Raw genomic sequence first — 23,056 nt, 5'->3', positions numbered from 1 at the left:
ATATGCTAGACTAATATGGTTAGTTTTCAGTGGGGGGATGTAGCTTCTCCCCATTTGTGTGCTCAAGAAATATTATTTGGATTGCAGTGCAATACATAATCTCCAGGGAATTAGGCTGACTGATCACAAGGAGGGTTATTCCTAAGCAAGCATGCATAGTCTCTGGCTTGCAAATGTGTGTTAATTTCAAGTGAAAGTATATTTTATAATAGTTTAAAAGTCATGTTTATTCAGCATAGTGCAGAATTCATTCAGTGCGTTCACAGAGGCATCAATCAAATAGATCAGCAGCTCTCAAACCTTGCTGGAGGTCACAGCGAACCACTTACATTCTAACATTGTAAGAACACATTCGTTTTTCTTTTTGATTAAACATATAGTATTAAAAATAACATTCCCCCCCCCTTATCAAGCCAGAGATATGTTATAAAAGCCATTGGCCTTTGGCCACATTCCAAAGAATGACGTCTTTGTCTGGCAAATACGTTTTTTGGGGAAATTAGTAGACATAATACAGTGCTGTATTATGAAAATCGGGTACCCCAGACCAGGAAGTTCATACGTTTGCCTGATGAATAATTCAGCCCTGGTTAAAATGGCTTCAGCCTCTGTCATCAGAAATAAATCCAGCCCAGGGCCAAGTACAGATATCCTCAGCTGTCCTGCAACCTTTCTAGTACCAGCTTAATTACTCTTGCAGACCACAACAGTTGAGAACCTGTGAAAGGAATGATTAGTCGGGTGGGAGGGAGAATGGGAGTGGTGTGGGTCTTCGTTTGAAATTCAGCACTGGGGTGGAGAAGCATATCCTCCAACATTTCTCTGAAATAGGGACATCCCATTCCATAATGATAATTTTACTATTTATACCCCACACATCTTACTAGGTTGCCCCAGCCACTCTGGGCAGCCTCCAACATATATAATACCATAAAAACATTTTTTAAAAAACCCTTCCCTATACAGGATTGCCTTCAGACGGCTCAGGGGTCAGATAATTCCATACCCTCCAATGTTTCTCCAATGAAAATAGGGACATCCTAAGGAAAAGTGGGACATTCCGGGATCAAATCAGAAACCAGGGCGGCTTCTCTAAATCAGGAACGTCCCTGGAAAATAGGGACACTTGGAGGATCAGGACTTTGGAGAAGGGATCCAAAGGCTTGTTACCAAAAAAAAATCAGACACGCGAGATACAAACAAAAGCGAGAGAGTAGCTTCCTGATCGCAGGAATTTATCTTTCCTGGCTCAGCGTGACCTTGAGATAGTCAAAACAATATTTGCCTCAGAAGTGAACCTTCTAGAATCTTCTAGCACTTTCCAGTTTCTGCCCTCAAAGACTTTAGTCATGACAGGAAGTGTGGCGGGAAGATTCAAGGACAATCAAAGAAACATTTAAACATTTCATTTGTGTCGATGAGAGTTTGTTTGCCTCAAATGAGACTTAATATAAATGAGATTACCCAGCAAAAGCAAGCTCATACCTCTCGTTGAGTTTGTATACATAAAGTCAGGGCTTTTTTCAGCCAGAATTCACCAGAACTCATCGCCTCTCAGGTGGACGCCATTGTCTTATTATAAGAGAACAAGGGAGGGGTTCATGGTGAGTTCCGGCACCTCTTTTTCTAGAAAAATGGTGCTGCTTAAGTTACACATGTAAGAAGCTCATTTATAATTCTGTTCTTATGTAGCTGCATTGTTTTATACTTCCTGCATGTTTCATTAACATATTATTTTGTTCTGTGTTACAAATCAATGAGTGTTTTGCTAGGAGTTGTTTCTGTTTGTTTTCCAGTGTATTTCTTTTTTATTTTTTAAAAAATATCAGTGGCAAATTTTTATTCTGAAAGTGTGGCCCAGAGGAAAAAAGTTTGAGAACCACTGTGTTAACCTATTATAGCTTGCAAAACCATCTTACTGGGTACAGAAAAGGGCTTTCTCTGTGGCGGCATCTGCCTGTGCAACAACCTCTCAGAAATTAGGCAGGCACAAACTATTGGGTGCCTTTTAAAAATGCATTTGCTCAGGCCCTTAATGTCAGTCTCTTGCATTTCTGGATGCTGCCATTGGTTTTTTGTCTTCTTCTTTTACTGGTTTAGTGTTGCTTAGTAGCATATGAGTGGTTTTATAAATAAATAAAATAAAAATAGTATTTTTATAAATAAAAATACTAGCAAACTGGTAAGACATTTTTGAACTTTTTAAAAATATGTTTTTAAAGGCAAGAGGAACAATCCAGAATTTTAGAAAAATCTATAAAGTTTATTGTATCTATAAAGTTTATTGTAGATTCTTAATCTATTGTAGTGCTATTGAAAAGCCAAAAAAATGGCATTATGGGTGGGGGGTGGAGAGAGATTCAGCTGTAACACACAAAGTGGGGAGATAGCGGCACACATTTCCAATGTTTCAATAAATGTATTTTTTGGGGGGGGAAATATACGCTCCTTGGTGTTGGTGGTTTTTTTTTTTTTAAAAGCTTCTAAATGTCCATCTGGCTTTGTAAAATCTGTTTTGGAAAAACTTCATGCTAAAGCATATGAAAGCTTCCCCTGACAACAAAACATTTTTCAAAACAACAGTTCTGTGTGGCTGTCTTTTCTTTTTGGGAAAGCTATTGGAAATACTGGTAAAAAATATTAAAATAAAAAGTTATTAAAATAAAAAGTTTTGGAAAGTTAAACAAAGATTAAATGTATTAACTGGAGGTCAAAATCTTGTGAAGTTTGGTGGAAATCTGTATAGTGAGCTAAGGGGAAATTGGTCCTTCTCAGCCTGCAAAGTTGAGTCCTGCCTTCCCCTCCCCATCCCTCTCTTGGAGGAGAGCAACTCAAAGTTCCCCATCCCCTAGCATCCATAAATTTCAACAACAGGCAGTGATTCAAAAGGAAAAGCTTTTATTCCTTCAAACCTACAGTAAGTACAACATAATAGTCTTGGTACAAAGCTGCTGTTTCATCTTAGCCTGTACTCAGCCATACACAGTCATCAGTGTATGATGGCTTGGCAGGGGGTTGGACTCAGTGGCTCTTGTGGTCTCTTCCAACTCTATGATTCTATGAGTTGAACAACACACAAAGGATCTTAAGCATCCAGCCTCAATGGGCTCTCTCCATTAGGCCTTGAATACACTCTAAGTAAGCCCACTGAGGTAACAGGAGACCCACCAGTGATCAAGTTGCTGAGGGCCCCAATCTTCAAGTTACAAAGCTCATCCTCCCCACAAAGTCACAAATCTCACTTCTGTACCTTGCCTTGTCCTCCATTTTGTGCCTAGGAGCCACATTTAAGCAGTCTCATTAAGATGAGAACTGTGAGAAGTTATTTGGTGCAGAAATTTTAAAAAGATTCGACTTGAAACTCTGTGTGTGTTCTACACCTTTTTGTTTAATTATAACCGATCAGACAACAAGGTTTGTTCTTTTCTCTCTCTTTTTTGCATATGTGCCTCACTTTTGATAAATAAAATGTCAGGCACCTATTTTGGCCACCAGGTGGCAGCACCTCACCACAAAGAGTCAGACCCTGTTAGAATGATAAATTACATGAGCTTGCACAATGAAAGTGCCACAGGTCCATGGCTTTTTTCAGCTGGAACTTGCCGGAACTCAGTCCCAGCACCTCTCGGATGTGCACCATTTCCATTATAAGAGAACAAGAGAGGCATTCATGGGGAGTTTTGTCACCTCTTTTTTTAATAGAAAAATAGCACTAGACAGGTCAATAACGCACCCACTCTTCTTCAAGAATCAACTGCCAACAAATTTCAGTCCTAATTCTGCTTGAGAAGAAGCTGGGACTTCTAAAACAGTGCTGGGGAACCTGTGGCCCTCCAGATGTTTTTGGACTCCCAAATCTATCGGGCCTAACTAGCATGGGCAGTATTGAGGGATGATGGGAGCTGTAATCCAACAGCATCTGGGAAGCCAAAGGTTCCCTGGCCCTGTTGCAAAACTCTTTTGCCTCTGATATTTTTTTGCCAAGGTGTGGGCACTAATCTCAAATAGCCTTCCCATAGTCTTAGTTGGGAAAACCGTGTGAACCATGCTAATTCTTTCTTGTTTTCAGCTGCTGCAAAATGCCTACACAAGGCCTTCCCAGTGAGGGATTGTTCTTGACTGTAGCTGCCTCCCTTGAGCACAGGGACAAGTTCTCCCTGGCCCAATGTTCTGACCTGCCAGAAAGAATGGGCTAGGTACATGGCCACTTGGGGACATTAGTTAATGTCAGACTGAGCTGGCGAACCGTTCTGAGCTAAAAGGCTTCATTTCCTTCTGGGAAACCTTTCAGCAGCCACTTGGGGGTGACGCCAGAGGCAAAAGTGTATGAAGCAATTCCCCTCCCCCCTCCAGGCAAGAAAGAGGAATTATCAGCCAGGCTGAAGCACTTTAAATCAGGGCTGGTGAGGGGTGCGTTACTAGGAATGATGTGCAGCTCAGAGAGAGTCCGTCCAAGGGCCAGGTAGAGAGACCTAAATGGTTGCAGTCAGCCTCTGAGCTTGAAATGTGGACACTGGCAATGAGAGGAATCTTGGATTCAGCTATATTGATTTCTAATTATACTGAATTATTTTAATTTGTGGTTATATTGACCTGAATATAAACTGAGATTTTAGAGTATTCTATTTAGTGAGCTATTTCAGAAATGTGGTAGCCCTTAGTTCCAATAGCTGGTTTCAGTTACATGTTGCAAATGCTCTGAGATCAGAGCCACTCCTAAAACATACTAGGCGCAATACAGACTAGCAGCAATCTTAAATTTTTATTTTTTTTATTTTTCAGATGTTAGTTTTCCTTCAGAAGCTGATGTTAATGGATCTAGTAAGTATGCTTTGCCTTGCTACTGAAATCTCATTATAATTAAAACTCATAGGATGAGAAGAATAGCATGTTGCAAGTCCTGATAAGCATTTATATTAGGGAGTAAGACCCATTCAACCCAGTTGGATTTAGTTCAAAGTAAGTTTGCATAGGACTGTGCTGTGCATACATTTCAGCTTGCATATGTAGGAATCACAAGCTTTAAATCCCCCCCTTTTTATCGCAGTGCACCCTGAACACAGAAAAAGAACATCAGAAGACTAGCTAAGGGGAAATTGGCAACACCAGTATACATTTTCAGAGTACAGAGGAATGTTTTGCTATTTAGAGTGCTAAGCAAAATAGTAGCAACACATTATAATTACATCATGGTGGTTACTGACACCAAAATCTAAATATGGCATATGGAGTTGGATGGCTAAAAATGTTCCTCCATTTTTAGGAAAAATACACCTTTAGCATGGTGTATCTAGCCACAAAATTTGAGATGCAAAGTGCATGCTCAACATCAGCCAAGTCACAGCTGTTTTGCAGTATGTAAGTGCAGCAAAAATTTTACACTAACCAAGAATGTGCTTGAAGACCGGTTACTTCAGAGCCAATGCCCAGCCTTACAAATCTCACTTGCAGGGAAGTATTTGCATACGTTGCTTTCATTACAAAACCCACAAGAGAAAGCAAGACACACAAAAGGAAAATAGCATTCTTGGATACACTGAAACTCTCTAACCAGAAAGCACATCTCCACAATTAGCCTGAAGCCATGTCAAGAAGGCCTTTCCAGATTACAGTAATATTGGGAAACAAACAATCTTCAACCATTACTCAGGTGTTGAAGGGCAGCCAAACACTTATCCTCAAAGTAGTGCAGTTGTTAACATAGAGCCTCTCCAGACATCCTTTTTATTGCATATCCATGATGATGAGCACTCTTGATGCTATGGGGATAGTCACATGCAATCCTGCCTTCAATACTGTTTGTGCCTGGAAACGTTTTGAGGTGGTCACACTGTTTCATTTCCAGTCAGTGCATATCCCATAACTTCCTGCTGCTAAAATCCTAGAACTTTTTGTAGCACAAATGTTTTCATTTATTTCTGTTTGCTATAGCCTTTCTGGACAGCAATAATGTGGTGGCATCACAATAAAATTCTAGTCTGGAGGGGCTCTCAGCAATTGCACGGTTCTTTTCTCAAGCAGATAACTCCTCTGTTTGTTTGTTTGTTTGTTTGTCAAATTGTGGTGGGAAGAATTGTAGGTATAATGTCAGCCACTCACAGCTGGCAGTTTGCTTCTTATTTCAGTTGCTCCTGTTGTTAGTGCCTCTGATTGGTAGCAGGTTTAGAAAGTAGATGAAAGACTAGAGGTTTTTGTTTTTTTAAATAAAGCACATAAGTCTAAGGACTGCTGCCCTGCTCACTCTGCTTGCCAACTCCGCCTTTCCTCCAACCCTCCTTCCCGACCTGTCCAACCCACCTCTCTTTACATCTCACCCATCCCCTTTTCAGCCCCTCATAGCTTGCCCAAACCTCACATCATCTCCCCCCACAGCTCACCCCAACCCCCTTTTAAAGGAGGGAGAGGCATTTCAGAGACCAATTTTCTGAAGCCCCTCCATCTTTAATGGTGTGGGGGGGGCACTTCACAGAACACTTTGCCAAACCGCTCTGTGAATGCCTTCCCCTTTTGTTAAACAGCTTGCTTGGGCTGTCTACTATGTGCACTGCTTGCTTGCCTCCCTGCCTGCGATTCTGTCATGCTGCAATTGGTGTGATGCCCTGTTGGTGGCCACATGAACTGCAGCATGACAACAGCATTACATTTTTATGTATATAGGAAGAGTGTCCTTTACCCTGATGCCCTGCTTCTGAGCTCTTGAAGGCTGCTGAGTACTTCAAACAGAATACTTCACAACAGTACAACTCCATTTATGACACAACATTCCCTTCATACACTTTATAAAAATGCTAATAATATATTGGATGTTATAAAAAGCTTTGTCAGATTATCTGCTTTTGAATTTGAATGATACTGTTGAATGTTTGCAGCAAGATTCCGTGGATAATAGACTAGGGTAGTGTGGAGATTGCATGGATAAGCTCACGGGGACATGAATAAGTGAGCAAATGACTTCCCTGTTTTCTTCACTGAACCTGTCCTTCTCATCTTACAATATCCTCCAGCAGCTGTGGGAAAACAAGTAGAATCAGCATCATGTGTCATACTTGCTCTTCTGAAGCCACCCACAGTTGTCGTCACTTTTAATGAGAAGAGCAACCCCAGAGAGTGAGGAGGAGTGATATCAGACACTGGCTAGGAACTAATGGAAGCAGTAAAAGGCAGGGTGGCAATGGGAGTGGAGCAAACAAAAACATTTTAAACATAATGTACCGTATGTGCCGGAAAAATACACGAGGTATTGTTGAGAGAGACATCCTGAAAAGGAGGGGGGAGAGAATAGAAAAGGACAATTCCCTTCCTTTCATGTATTTCATTCTCAGGATGCTGAATCTTACAAGTTGGTTCTACCCCTGGGATCAGACTGAAGTAGCAAAAAGAGAAATATTTGAGCACTCTGAGTGGTCACTGTAAAACATTTGGAAATTTCAGACTGCCTGTGGGTGACATTAATCAACACTGCTCAGTTGTTAAAGCACAAAACACTGAATGAGAGATGGCTTTTCTTAAGAGCACAGAGACCTTGTAGCTAGTCTGACAGTCTAAATTATAAGGTCCATTATTATCATCTCAGTTTCTCCATTGCTTGCTTCTTCTTCCAGGATTAATTTAAGCAAAGAATGACCTGCAGAGTGAGGCAACTGCCCCAGCTGGCAAATGCTTGGGAGGCAGCAGGCAGTGGAGGCAGCACCCCCAGCCAGTGCCAGTCTTTGGACTCAGATTTCAGCAGCTCCCTGTGTAATGCTAAAATTTGGTGGCCCCCCCACCTCTTGAGCTACAACATTGTTGTGGTGCCCCTGTGGCAGAACCAGTCACACTACCCTAAAACCGCCTCTGCCTCAGCTGTTTTTCCTGAGCCCCCTGACCAGAACCTTTTGTTGGAGAACAGAAAGTATGTGGCATGTGGCATGTCCTGTACCCCCATAACTGCCTTCAAGTGCAGCAGAGGACTCTATCCCATTGCCTGTATTGAAGTAAGTCAACTGTCATTCAGCCTTTGTACACTGAATTGGGGGTGGTGGCTGCCATCTTGTCCTTTGCTTCAGGCAGCAAATAGTCTTGAGAGGACCCTGCCAGGACCTAGCTCCAAAACTAGTTTTCAGGGCAAATATTCAATGCAACAATACATTTTTAAATCCCTGTAATTGAGAAGATAGTGTTCAGGGCAAATATTCAATGCAACAATACATTTTTAAATCCCTATAATTGAGAAGGTAGTGTTCAAGCACGTGAAAAGCATCTTCCTGCCCTCAAAACTGAACCATACCTATCCTCCACATGGTCAGAATTGGAAGGGGGGGGTACCATAGATCAGAGCCAAAATCCCACCTCAACACCTCTTATTTTACAAATGGAGCCCAATCTGCCTTGTCCACCTCTTTCTCTCTCCTGTTTCTTTTGAGGAATCTCTTGAAGGTTGAGTGAACTACTTTGCTTCATATTACCAGGAGTGTGAGGTGGGGGGTGGTCTAGAATAGTAAGCAGGTGGTTGTTGAAATTATTCTTTTCATCCGTTGTGGTTCAGTGTGCAGCAACCCCCTGGAGCATGCGAGTTTATCACAGGAGCCAGGGCTGCATATTCCAATACGGTTGTGCAGGGTTTCAAAGCCATCTATCCACAAATTAAAAGACGTCTGCTTCTTGGGAGAAAAGCAATGACAAACCTAGACAGCATCTTAAAAAGCAGAGACATCACCTTGCCAACAAAGGTCCATATAGTTAAAGCTATGGTTTTCCCAGTAGTGATGTATGGAAGTGAGAGCTGGACCATAAAGAAGGCTGATCGCCGAAGAATTGATGCTTTTGAATTATGGTGCTGGAGGAGACTCTTGAGAGTCCCATGGACTGCAAGAAGATCAAACCTATCCATTCTTAAGGAAATCAGCCCTGAGTGCTCACTGGAAGTACAGATCGTGAAGCTGAGGCTCCAATACTTTGGCCACCTCATGAGAAGAGAAGACTCCCTGGAAAAGACCCTGATGTTGGGAAAGATGGAGGGCACAAGGAGAAGGGGACAACAGAGGACGAGATGGTTGGATAGTGTCTTCGAAGCTACCAGCATGAGTTTGACCAAACTGCGGGAGGCAGTGGAAGACAGAAGTGCCTGGCGTGCTCTGGTCCATGGGGTCACGAAGAGTCGGACACAACTAAACAACAACAAATCCACACCGCAAACTCTCAGATTTGATTGGCAGCACCCAATACATTTTGGCAATATTCCTTGCTGGCTGTTGGAGAATGCCCTTTTATTTTCCACCTACCCCAGGCTAGTAAAGAAGTGGGATAGATACATGAATGTGCAATAGCAGGAGTCAACACTGTGCCTACAGGTGTACATGTGCCAACAGAGGCCTTCCCCCTCCCCGGCTGAAATTATGTTTGCTAAGAAAGCATAGTTTTATGATGTTAAGTGGGTGTCGGTCTGGATGAAACCCTGGGTCCCCTTTCCAAACCTTTGAACTTTTATCTGTGAGGTTAGAATGTGTTAAGAGGGAACTTAATGAACAGGTCAAACCTGTCCCTTTGTCAGGGTAATGACCTTGGCTGCTCAGCCAAGTACCCAACATATGCATCTAAAGAGAGTGAGCAAATGGGTGGGCCTTTCTCCCACCCCCCTCACCTGGCTGGTAGATAGAAGAACAATAGCCTGAGTTCTTAAGGGGAGGTGGGAGCCGAGAAATGCTGGAAGCTGATGATGGAAGCTGGGTGGCTCCCAACAGATTAAAAACATAACAAAACATCAAACATTAAATTCTTCCCTAAACAGGGCATATCCTTTATTCAGTGACATTGAGCTTTAAATCCTTATATCAATGTTTTACTATGCTTTATCTCATTTGTCTTCCTCACCAACACAGCAAGGAAAGTTATTATTATGTCCATATTGTCTATTATGATAATGAGTATTTCCATGAAAAACTTTGATATAAGTTTTATATAAATATAAACTTTGATATAAGTTTACAGTCAGAAATGTATGTTTCCCTGTGCCCTTGAATGCGTTCTTTGAATTTCCCACTTCTGCAATTCAGAATGTCAAACCCACATTAGCAAGACTGTAAAAAACAACAAAACATTTTAATGACTTCTCCCATCCACTTTCTATCCCAGATACACAATATTCAGACACGAGCACAAATGGCGCCAGAGAGGCTTTGTAGTATAGTAGCATTGTGTGTGAAAACACCACCAGATTAACAGCCAAGGCTGACAGGTGGGCCAATGGTTAAGGTGGGAGATCTCATTTTAGCCATTACACAACATTTGACTCTGAAGCTGCAATATGATGTAGGGGAGTAAGTTCCATTGTAGTGAATGGGACTAACGTCTCTGTAAACACGCATAGGATCAGTTTACATGGATAAAATGCTATGTTCTTGGTTAACATCTGGTGAACTCAGTGAAACTTAGAACCAAAGTGTATGCTATACTGAAATCCTGTGTTTGGCACTGCCAATGCAATTTTCTTTTTGTATAAGGAACTGCAAAGGGAGTGGGGGGAGAGTTTTTGGATCAGGCGTGCAGTGCAGGGGAGGAAGGCCACATGGACCCAATCCAGATCTTCTTACTTCCAAGTGAGCATACATAGGATGATGGCCCAACAACCACTTATCAAATGATTTTGGGTCTTCTTTGCTTTTCTTTTGCCAGAGGAACACTTATCAGACAGCTGATTTGTGTTTATGGCAATAAAAATTCCCCATTGCATTGTGAACACTGTAGCACAGGAAATTGTAGTATATAAAGTTATTTCCTTTAAGAGGGAAACTTCTCCCCCTTTCTCAGTGCCTGATCAGCTGCACTGAAGGAAAAGGGTATGACAGAAACATTTGGAAGCATTTTCACATTTCCCCAATCCTTCTTCCTCCATTGGGAACAAATGGATTGTTGTTTGTGCTAATTCAAAAAGTCTGCTGTGGTAGATAATGGCAATACATTGAACCCTGAAGCATGACTGCCTCCTGCTAGGGGAAGGGAAAGAGGAAAGGAACAGGAGAAAGGAGTGGAACCTAGGTGTTTGGTGGGAAACAACAAAGTGTATTTTATCTGTCTGTTAGTCTGTTAGTCTCAACTCTGCCTTCTACTGACTGGAAGCATGAAAAGTTGCTTATACCCAACGGCCCACACCCTCTGACCTGCTCTGCTTCACATCTTCCTTGAGTGTTGTTGCCTGGCTGGAATGTAATCCTTGAACTCTTGACAATGCCTCATTCTTGCCTGGAAGATGGGTAGAGAGGTGTGTGTGTGAATGTGTAGAAACTAGCCTTCTGTACAAAGGTACATTTTACATCCACTGCTCTTCCCACTTTTGCCTCTGGCCAAAGTGAGGTGACTGCCTCAGATAGCAAGATCCACAGGGGCAGCAGATCCCAATGCAGATATTTATTCCCTCCTTGTTCTTGATGCAGATCTTCATTCATGCTTTCTTCCCTGATGGGGAAGGGGACACAGTTTTTTTGTTTGCCTCAGGCACCAAAATGTTTTGGACTGGCCCTGTCTCTGGCCTCACCCACCACTGGCCTGTGGTCATAGGGCTGGAAAAACAATCCCCACTCCTGGGATGCAGCTCCCTGTGACCATGAGAATTTGAAAAGGTTTCTAGCCTATTGTTTATTGTGTATGAGCAGCATGCTAGTACAAAAAGCCTGATTGCTCTGGCTTCACTTGTCCCTGTTGCAAGTAGGAGAAATGAAAGAGGAAACAGATTCTTTTCTTTGATTTTAGTATATGTTTGTAGGGGGTTTTTTTTGGAGGGGTAAGCTGCTTTTCTTGATTAATGATTAATAAATTTAATGATTACTACTATTACTACTACTACTACTACTACTACTAATCAGCCCTGGCTTCCCAGGGATTGTAGTTTGTTGCTCCCTAAAAAGCCATAATGAGTAAGCTGACAGCAAGCTGTGATTTGAGGTTGGCTAGGAAACCAGGCATGTTGGGGAGCCACAAACCATGACCCCTGGTTTGGATGTAGGGGAAGAGCAGCTTAACTGCAGCTTCCTGGCTTGTTTCCCGTCTTGTACCCAGAGCAGAGCAAAACCAGAGTGATCAGGCAGGGTACACTAGCACACCTGACTAACCTTGAGATGGAAATTTAGCCTGTGAACTACTCTGGCTAAAATCTTCATAGCTTTTTAAAAAGCCAGCACTTTGACTTGGGTTCCAAAACTAAAAGCCAGCCAGAACACATCTTGAAGTTCTCAGTGTTTCGGAATACTCTTCAGAGGCATTCCCATGTAAGAAGTGTTGTAGTAGTCAAGCGTAGAGTTTGAAAAAGCATAGCTGATGATGGCTTAATCATTGTTCAGTGTGCCAAAGCAGTTACAGCATTGGACTCAGACCTGAGAGATCAGGGTCCAAATCTCAACTCAGCCAAGAACATGGGTGGCCTTGAACCAGTCTATGGCTCTCCGCCTAATCCAAGATACAGGGTTGCTGTGAGGATGAAATGGGCAGCGGGAGAATCACCTTGAACTCCTTGGATGAAAAGGAATAGGAATGGAATAATAAATACATAAATAATGTTCCTCAAGTAGACTCACAGCATACATAATAAGTGCTAGTGCTATCATCTATCTATCTATCTATCTATCTATCTATCATCTATCTATCAATCATCTATCCATCTATTTAGAAATGTTCCTGGCCCTGGCTCCCCACTTGTAATTGAAAAGCAAGCCTGTATTCAGGAGAATGCCTAGGTAGTGTGGGCTTTACTTATTTACGTTTTGGAAATGGGATAAGATCCTCTAGGCTAACCGTTAACTGGTTTTCAGTAGAAGCCACTATTTTTTTCAGCCCAAACACACACTCATAGCTCCAGCTGAGTCAAAGGGAATTTTCACTTTTTCTCTATAATTAACTCCCACAGACTTATGGAACATAGGTAAAATGAATCTAGTTGAAACATCACTACTAGAGAACTGGTCACAAGTGAGATTAACTAAAGAAAGTATATTGTTGTCATGTTCACTGCTCCCCTCAGAATGGGCATCACCTTTAAATGATTATGCGTTCCAATAAATAAAAAAAATCCAAAAGCATTCTTACCTTATCCTCCATTTACTAGATGAGTCTCCTTTCATAAGGAACTGGCAGCAAGGAGCAATTAGGCACAAGACAATCTTGGAAAAATCCCTTCAAGATTTCCTCCCTGGCAATTGGCTTAGCCGAAAAATGCCTTTGCAGATCAAACAGCTCTTGCTGCCTCGCTCTTAAGGGTCTGTGCATTAGCTTCCAAAGTCACTCACTATTGCCATATCATTTAAATTGGAAATTATATAATTTATTTGAATGATTTTTAAACTAGAAAAATATTTATAAACTTACAAGCCAGCAATACCCTTTTTTTTTACATTTCAGTTTATGAAAGAGTTAAAATCAGTTCCAGAAGAGTAGCCATATTAGCCTTCTGCAAGAAAAACAATGAAAGGTCTTGCGGCACCTTAAAGGTGACGAAAAGTATTATAAGCTTTCATGTAGTACTGAAGTCTGTTGAAGCTTACACCAAAATAAATTTGTTTGTTGTTATTATTTAATTTTATAATGTATATAAAACAGAGATAACCATTATAACAACAGGCCAACATTAAAAGGTGAAAAACAAAACTATAAAATAGGCACGTAGAATGAGTAGTTGCACATGAGTTAACATAACAAAATCCAAGTAAAGACTATCAACTTTATCAGATCAACAAGTATAGTTCCTTATTTGCCAGGCTTGTGACAAGGGTTGTCTTGAAAATAATGGTTCCACTGTATATGTCATAAAGGAATGCCAAATCATATAAAACATATCTGGAGGTTCTAGTCCTTGTCAAAGTCTCAAATTATGCACGATTTTCATTATAGTTATATTCCAGAGTGAGCAGTACCAAATGTCCAGTGCAAGATTTGGGGCTGTTTTCCATTGAGTTGCAATTATTTTTCCAGAGTTTTAACGAACAAACTACATGATGATTTTGACACGACTTCCAAAAAATGGCCAAAATTGTAATGGTGATGCACCTACTAGGGAATAGTTGATTTAAAGTATTAGTATGAAGCCTGAAAAAATAATATTTGTGTGTTGAGAAAGAAAGAGGCGGAAATTGTTTGTTAAATCTGAGGTGGGTTGTTGCCAACAAAAGCTCCTCTCATGCTGTATTAAGGTTGCAGTACTGAACATACTGTACTTACCAAGGAGCAAAACAAAAAAAGTTTTTTCCTTCCAGTAGCACCTTAAAGACCAACTAAGTTAGTTCTTGGTATGAGCTTTCGTGTGCATGCACACTTCTTCAGATACGCTGAAACAGAAGTTGCCAGATCCTTCTATATAGTGAGAAGGTGGGGAGGGGTATTACTCAGAAGGGTGGTGGGAATGGGTGATTGGCAGATAGCTGTGATGAGCCTGTTGACGACTCTTAACGACTGCAATAGGTCTTACAGGAAAAAGCAAGGGGTGAGAAGGTGAAAAATGGCTTTGTCATGTATAATGAGATAAGAATCCAATGTCTTTGTTCAGACCAGGTCTCTCCATGGTTTTAAGTTTGGTAATGAGTTGCAATTCAGCAGCTTCTCTTTCCAGTCTATTTCTGAAATTCCTTTGTAGTAATACAGCTACTTTGAGATCTTGTATAGAATGTCCTGGGAGATTGAAGTGTTCTCCTACTGGTTTCTCTGTCTTGTGATTCTTGATGTCCGATTTATGTCCGTTTATTCTTTGGCGTAAGGTTTGGCCTGTTTGTCCAATATAGAGAGCTGAAGGACACTGTTGGCATTTGATGGCATATACAATGTTAGACGATGAGCAATTAAATAGTCCCGAGATGGTCCCATTCCCACCACCCTTCTGAGTAATACCCCTCCCCACCTTCTCACTATATAGAAGGATCTGGCAACTTCTGTTTCAGTGTATCTGAAGAAGTGTGCATGCACACGAAAGCTCATACCAAGAACTAACTTAGTTGGTCTTTAAGGTGCTACTGGAAGGAAAAAACTTTTTTTGTTTTGACTATGGCAGACCAACACGGCTACCTATCTGTTACCAAGGAGCAGTAAAGCTTATATGTTACGCAGTTACTAAAATTCCCTCTTCCACACAACTGACCACACCTGCATAAACTTCCTCTTCCATACTCCAGTGTTAAAGGTACAGGAACTCGGACTCTATTTGACCTGAACACTCTAGGAAGAAAGTTCCCTGAATCTCTGTGGGACTTTCCTCTGACACAGGATGGCACCTGTGGCCTTTGAGCATTGTCTCAAGACAGAGTTCAATATACAAGAAGTGCAAAAACACAGAGAATACTTATTGCAATCAATTAAACATTAACAATACAGTCCCGTAAAGAGATGATAAGTCTCTTACTAATTATCTAATGGAAGGGAATTATCGTAATGTGTTGCCACCTACCACTGTTGATCTGGGGCCAGGGGACACCCAGTGAAATATAGACCTCCTTTATGTGGGTATTTTAGCAGGTGCCATAACAGTGGTGAGTATATAAAGAATCCACTTAGGCACCAATATCACCTACAGTTTTCAACAATAGTTTTAACAACTGTCATCTCTATGAGCTTATTTGCAGGACTAGAGGTCAGTTCTCGGATGCATCAAAAGTATTAAGGAAAACATCACCTACAGTCAGCCACTGTGTCAATTCCTAGAAAGGAGTACAGTGGTACCTCAGGTTAAGTACTTAATTCGTTCTGGAGATCTGTACTTAACCTGAAACTGTTCTTAACCTTAAGCACCACTTTAGCTAATGGGGCCTCCTGCTGCTGCCGCACCGCCGGAGCACGATTTCTGTTCTCATCCTGAAGCAAAGTTCTTAACCTGAGGTAATATTTCTGGGTTAGCAGAGTCTGTAACCTGAAGCGTATGTAACCAGAGGTACCACTGTATTTACACAGTTCAGTCATGCATTTCTAAAACAAAAGGTGCAGGGGCTTTAGGATCATATGAAGCTGTGTTGACTGACTTCAAAAGCCTCCCCCCTAAATCCAGATATACATTAGTTTATTGCGTTAACTTAGTAGTGAGTTATGACCAACACACTCTTCCTTTTTCAGTGTTATTTCTGGTTAAGGAGAAGGGCTCAGCTTCTAAAGCCATCACTCAAATGAAGTTCTGATCACTCATTGTGTAGTTTTACTAGTGCATCAGGTGATGTCACCGTAAAATGAGGGACACCTCTGAGCATATCCAGAGTTGTTTGTTTTTTTACCACTGAATTTACCCCACGTTATGTATCTAACATAGGGGTTAAAGCTTACAGGTCGGGCGGCGTGAATTCCAGGCCGTGCTGAGCCCCGGCACCTTTTGTTTTGAAATAAGCGAGCTTTCGAAAGGCGTCTGCTTCCTATTGTACCGCGTTTGGTGGGGGGAATAGACCCTTGAATTGCCAAACGGAGTTGCGGGGATCAGTGGAAGGGCTGACAACAAGGTAGAGGGCGGGAACGAAGCCGATCCGGGTTTTAAAAAGCCCCCAAGAGGTGGGGCAGGAGGCAACGCGACGGGTGGGAAGGAGGAGGAGGAGGTCTACAGGGGCTTCGCCCCGCCCCGGCTGGAGCTCGGCGCCCGCATAAAAACCCTCCGCAGGCGCCTCCACGTTGCATCTCAGGAGCAGCTTCGGAGGGAGTCGGGGGCTCGCCGCGCGATTAGACATGGGCACGGCACTTGCTACGCGGCTCGGCTTGGGGCTTTTGCTCCTGGCGCTGCTTTTACCCACTCAGGTGAGCGTCGGCAGCGATCTTGGCGTGGCCTCGTCCTCATGACCCCATACTCTAAGCTAAAGGGTCGAGGGATCCTGTTTTTCCCTTCTGTTTTTCCTCCCCGCCCCCATCCCTATTCTAGGTTACTGTTGGGTTCTCGACCCCACGCTTTGCGCTTTCCATTAATTCCTCTTGGCTGTGCATGTGTGAAAGGGATGGATGAAGTCTCATCCCGAAGACTAGCTCGTCCCCGGACAAAGTCGCCTTGGGGATCCCGGACCCGGTCCCGTCCGAGTTTAGAGCAATCCACTGCCTTCTCCTACAATGCGCGCATAATTGTGGCATCCCCAAGCCAGGGCGGATTCTACAGTGCTGGCTTCCCAGAAAAGGTCCTAAAGTTGTGCGATGTTTCAGGGCGCTGCGGTCGAGCCCTAAATATTCACGCTTTTCTCCCTGTCCTTTCCAGATTTCGATTTTTTGGGGAGGCTTGTTGTCTCTGGAGACAGACAGATGCCAACAGTGTTAACTCTGCCATTGGCTACCATCTGTTCTTTTGCCAACTAGGGTGGATTGACTTGACTCGTTTTCTTTTGAAATCCGTGTTAAACGGCACTTCTCTCTCTTATCTCTGCCACCTAGAGTGGCTGGGGCAACCAAGTCAGATTGGCGGAGTACAAATAATAAAAGTATTATTATTACCTCCACCGATTCTTCTGGATATGAGATCGTGTTAGGAGGCTTGGGGCACTAGGCTTGCAATATTCTGCCACACCTCAAACAAAATACAAATGGGTGCCACCCGTATCAGTGAGGGTTCAGAACACCCTCGGGTAGCTTTCAATGTAAATCCTCAGTCTACATTGTTGAGCTGTTTAATGTAGAATTTGCACTGTGTAGACAATGGGGGAAGGTAGGACATCTTGTTGGAATATCAATCTCATTTAGATTATCCAAGGATTGATATAGAAAGATCTTAAACTGTGGCAAATGTAAGAAAATGGGTCTTTTGCATGATGGGTTTCCACAGGAGGAGGCAATCATAATTCCCAGTTTTCTTGTTTTATGTAAGTTTTTAGAATCTAGGATATGAGGCAGACTGTACAGATATGACTCTTATTGTTTCGCGTGCGAGATGCTAGCCTGCTTCCCTTTTCAGTGTTTTACTCTTCCCCTCCCTGGGAAAATTCCTGCAGACACCCAGTATTGATTTCTCTCCTCTTCATTTACCTGGCTTCTGTCTGCTTTTCTTCAGTTAGGTACAGACAAGTGGCTGTTTAAAATACTCTCAGTGTAATCCTAGGCACGTCTACTCATAAGTAAGTGTTACTATATTCAGTGCAACCTACCCTTAGTAAGTGTGTTAGGTTGCAGACCCATTAGTATCCCTATTTGCAATTTAGTAATCTGCCTCTAGCCACTGCTTTGGAACCATAAAGGCACCTTTCTTCTGTCTTTGTTTAGTAATCAAATACCTAAGATATAATGGAGCCTAGGGATGTAAATGGAGACTTTTTTTAAAAAAAGATGTCAAATATGCCACAGCTAGAATAAAAGAAAGCTGTGTACACACTATACATTTAAAGCACAGCTCTTCCCCCGCGCCCCCTCTCCCGCGAGTGCTGGGAATTGTAGCTTTGTGAAAGACAAACTACAGTCCCAGAATTGGTGGGTAGGGATTGTGCTTTAAATATATGGTGTGTACTCAGCCTGTGTTTCAGGGCAGGCTGTTTCTGTAATAAAGGATATCGGCACACAGTTTTACCACTTAAGGAATTTGGAATGTCCGTTGGCTTTCAGTGTTAGTTTCGTTCCACATTCTGCTCCAGAGTTTTTTTGCTGGAGGTGAAACAGTTGGCTGCTGGCTATAAAATGACAAAAGCTGCAGTGAGTTAGTACTTCACGCAGCCAGCTACAGAAAGAAGGATGAGTCACCCTTTTCCCTAACTCCGTCATTTGCCCCAAACAAACAAAAAATTGAAGGGATAGGACAGAGCTTGAAGCAACTTTGGCCAGGAGAGATGGGTTAGCTGGTATAAGGCAGCAAAGATAGTAGGCAAGGCTTGACTGCCATCCAAGAAACAACTTTTGGAACTGTATTTGAGAAGCTTTAAAAGATCCGTTGTGAGACTAGATCTGCTTTTTGAAGCTGCTTTTAGAAAGCAAACAAAATTTGCAAGTAGGTGTGCTGCTCTGTTAGGAAAACACTAGGAACTAGCAGCAGCGGCGGCGGCAGCAGCCAAATACTGAGCATCTCAACTCTTTGAGGTTTCTCCCATAAAAGAACTCCTGAAAGCAATGTTTGATATGAAGGGGTGCAGCAAAATGCTGGTCTCCTAAGTACAGTACTCTCCACTTATGCCCCATAGACTGTCTGCCAGCATAGACCCTCTGGGGATGAAAGTCAAATGCTAACAGATGCCATGCATTCTTGTTGCATTCTAATGATAACATTCTATACAGTAAGCAACATATAAGTTAACATTGCTACAGATTTCTGCTTAAAGCACATTGAATTTTAAAGACAAAACAGCCTGACTGTAGGACTGCAGCCTTGATTCCCCCCCATAGAATTGTGGAGTTGGAAGGGATCCCAAGGGTCATCTGGTCCAACCCCCTGCAATGCAGGAATCTCTGCTAAAGCATCCATGCTAGTTTGTGTTACACAGACTCCATTGCAGCCATACAGCAAGTCCACCTTGCTATCTCTTTTGAAACTTTGTGATCTACATGCTTGCTTGGTGGAGCTTGCTTGAAAGTAACTGATATCCAAAACAGATTGGCAGAGTTACATTGACTTGAACTTGTATTAGTAAGTGTGGTTTAAGAGGCACATTTCAAATCGTAATGCCTGCAACAGCAATCTGTTACTGCTTATTATAGTGGAAAACCTCAATTTTCCTGTATCTTGCAATCCAAAGCTATTTGATACATCTTCGCAGCTTTCAGACATACGAAACACTCCTCTTGTAACTGCTGGAGACTGACACTTTCATTCTGAAATAGCTCTCCAGTATAAATAGTGCCACACTGAAACCCTTAGCACAAAATTACCAGCTAAGCAGTGCAAAATACTACATGAAAGACTTGGAACTTGACTAGAAAGACAGTTATTTCTGTGTGTTCCTTCTGTCTCTTTGTGACTTGAAAGCTATTAAGCTAGAGACAGAAAGAAGATGGCTGTTCAGAGATAGGATAGTAGCCGTGTGTGTATTCATCTCACTTGTACTATTGGCAAAACTAGTCTCTATGATTTTGCTATATCCTTTTTTTTAAAAGCTGTGTGACAAATAGTGACCAAAACAAAAGAAACCTGTGTGTTCCACAGAAAGCAAAGTGATTTTCAAGCCCTTAAAATTGCTTAGTATCGTCCCTAGTCTTAAGAGCTGACACCTCATTCAGTCAGCCTTGCTTCCAATTGCATGGCACCTTGTTAGTCCTGCTTTAGGCTCTAATTTATTCATTAAAATAAATCTGTATTACCATTTGCACAAAATGTCCAAGGAAGCTAACATCAGGACTTGCTTCTGAGCAGGCAAACAATTATATTAGAGATGGATCTTCTTGGACAGGCGTTGTCGCTCTTCTCATCTCACCCATTTAAAGGTAGTAGTTTTCCTGAACTGACAGATGAAAATACATGTGGATATGCCCTTGAAGGCAAAATGCAAGTTGGAAAAGGTATTAATTGTGGCTTTACAGTCTTTTCTTTCTTCATATTTAGACGAGTGGCGGTAATGGAACAACTCCATCGGCTGCAAACAATAATTCAAGTCCAACGTCCGCACCACTTAGCACACTGAACAATACCACCACCAAGGGACATGGAAGCTCTCTTCAATCAACTACAGGCCTCTTCATTCTCACAATCTCTCTTCTATACGTTTGTTAAGAAACCCTGGCTGGGAAACTTCCACCATTCCCTACCCAGTGCCCTGAACCATCTGAGATGGCTATACCTTCCTATCCCAGCATGAAAAAGAACCACAGAATACCTGCATCAAGTCAGTGCGGTTTACGCTACAGTTCAGTTACTGGTACCAATTGGACTGAGAGTCTTATAAGAGGACCTGATGATCCAAAGCCATTTCCCCTGAAAATCAACCCTATGACCATTCAAGATTTGGAAGGCAGTGGGGTGGGCTCCAGTCTTCAACAGCTGGAATTGGAAATACAAGACAAAGAAGTACAACTTGACTGGCCGTGGATAATGACTACCATGAAAAACATAGGAGAAAGATAATGAAGATATGCAAAATAAGGACTCTTTAATTTGAATGAAAATGAAGCTTCGAAAACCACTAGAAAATACAAATGGTGCTGGTTCAGTTCACTCAGTTTCGTATGTAAGGATGTATCCAGCAGACACAGAGTTCCATCCAACATTTTGCTTTGGAATTTCCAGCTTCAGCTGGGCAGATCTTATTTTAAGCCTCAGTTAATGTGTGGCTGTTCTAACTAAGCCTGTGTAGTTTTAAAATATATTGGAAAATTACTTTTACTGTAGTATTTCAGGTTTTTCCCCATTTTACTAAAGCTATAAGTGAACCATATGTGCCAGCAAAACAAGTTATTTGGCAAAGCAGTGGCAAAAACTGCTTGAATAAAACTGAACAAGGGATCAAATCTCCACTGCTAAACTTGAAATGCTATTAATTTTTCATTATCATAGTAGTCGCCTTCTAAAATAAAGCCTCTAGAGTCATTTCCAGATGTCCGTTTTGATTTGGTGCAATTTGTATTTTACTCTATTTTATGCTTGAAATGTAATGTTGGGGCAGAAGAATGGAGAGTAGCTTTTTCAAACAAAAGTGGGAAGGGATGAAGTCTTCAATCATCAAGAATTTTAGAAAATGTCTCAATGATTGAAACCAAATAACACTTGCACAGACACATTTTAGGTAAGTAAGTGTACTAGATAACAAATAATTTGAACTAAGGCTGGCACTAAGATGCAGGTTGAACTAAGTGCTTGGATTTTCAGAAATATGGAGAGGCTTGTTGACAGTACTATGTCCATGTAGAGTCTTGTCCTGTTCTCCTGTGGAATCATAGCTTTTATAGAGAACCCATCCTTTGACTTGGACAGTTTACCCAAAATCTAACAGTTTGCATTGTTGAATAACCATGTGGTAAACTCCATAAAATACTATGGTAGGGTATACGTGCACTTCTTCCTTTTTTGTATCAAGTACACTGTTTTGATTTTGTGACTATGTGATTATGCTTTAAATTTAATTGGGCAAATTGTAAATAAAAAAACCCCTGATCTAAGATTTGTGTATTCTAGCATTTCTCCAGCACTTTACCATAACTAAGTTAGAGCAAACAGATGCAGAAGAAGGAAGGCTTTTTGCATTCCAGCAGAAAATGTTGATACCTCTTTCTGGCCCTCTTGTATGTTGGTGACATCACACATGGGAGAAACTGCCCATTTTCTTTAGGATGTTTTGAAAGGTATAGTCATGAAGGCCCTGCAGTATGTAATGTTGCAGCTGATCAATTAAAAGCCAGGCAAATGGAAGATGACTCATTGGCCGGCTGATAGATTGCTAGCTGCTAACGTCAGCATTATTCTGTTAGGGGCTTCTGTACCTCTGACCACTTACATAAATGGCTAGAAACTCCACAAAGGCTGCTTAGATTCCTGAATCCACCTCCCGGAATTCCCCTTGACCCTCTCAAAGATTGTCAATGGCACAGGAATACTGTCAGGTTGTCTCCCCTACACAATCATAAATAAAACTTGGTTGTATGACACATGACTTGCACTAAATAAATAAATAGTCCAGTAGCGCCTTGGAGACCAACTAGGTTTGTTCTGGGTATAAGCTTTTGTGTGCACACACACTTCTTCAGACATGACTTGCAGTATTTCTGCACTCTTGCATGCAGCCTTCTCATCTCAGGGACATGGTTCTGGAGAAGCACACTTAATGCATACATTTTAGATTCAAGCAGTTGCATGAATTGCATGGTATACATGCTGGTGATACTTTATAGCTTGCTCTTCCAGAGGAAGGATGCTTTTTAAAAAATAAATAAATCCTGATTTAAGTTAGGGTGATCAGATGTAAACGGTTAAGACCCCAGTGCCTTGACAATGTAGCAAATGCTGGGTTTCTTTTAGAGACTGCTAGACTCCTACATGTGACAGTCACCCAGAGCATCTCTGGAGTCGTCTTAGTACATGGAAGAACAAGCACTTACTCAAATATCTGCATGTGTAGCCCCTTCCCCTTACAGAAAGATTGCCAGGGTGGGGAAGCAGGGAAGACTTAGCAGGGGTTCTTGTTCCACTTTCTAAGGAATGAAACTAGCAGGATGTCAGACAGAAATGGCTGAAGCTAGGAGGAACAGA

The 23,056-nt window shown here is 41.9% G+C and overlaps 1 protein-coding gene and 1 long non-coding RNA gene across 2 annotated transcripts; both read left to right on the top strand.

Annotated features, from left to right (window-relative positions):
* Window positions 1–1,214: 1,214 nt before the first annotated feature.
* On the top strand, window positions 1,215–9,689 carry LOC310760264. Its single transcript, XR_014546868.1, has 3 exons — window positions 1,215–1,604; window positions 4,783–4,821; window positions 7,602–9,689. It is a non-coding gene; the product is annotated as an uncharacterized lncRNA (long non-coding RNA).
* A 6,876-nt stretch (window positions 9,690–16,565) lies between these two features.
* Window positions 16,566–21,969, top strand: CD24 (CD24 molecule). Its single transcript, XM_083608471.1, has 2 exons — window positions 16,566–16,719; window positions 20,420–21,969. Exons 1-2 carry the CDS (start codon window positions 16,651–16,653, stop codon window positions 20,585–20,587), a joined length of 237 nt encoding a protein of 78 aa, XP_083464597.1. The 5' UTR covers window positions 16,566–16,650; the 3' UTR covers window positions 20,588–21,969.
* Window positions 21,970–23,056: the final 1,087 nt, after the last annotated feature.

The sequence above is a fragment of the Podarcis filfolensis genome (assembly GCF_964270895.1).
Source record: "Podarcis filfolensis genome assembly, chromosome: 3".
In the NCBI taxonomy this organism is placed as follows: Eukaryota; Metazoa; Chordata; class Lepidosauria; order Squamata; family Lacertidae; genus Podarcis; species Podarcis filfolensis.
Note: the sequence above shows the minus strand (reverse complement) of the source record. Positions and strands in the feature narration are given on the sequence as shown.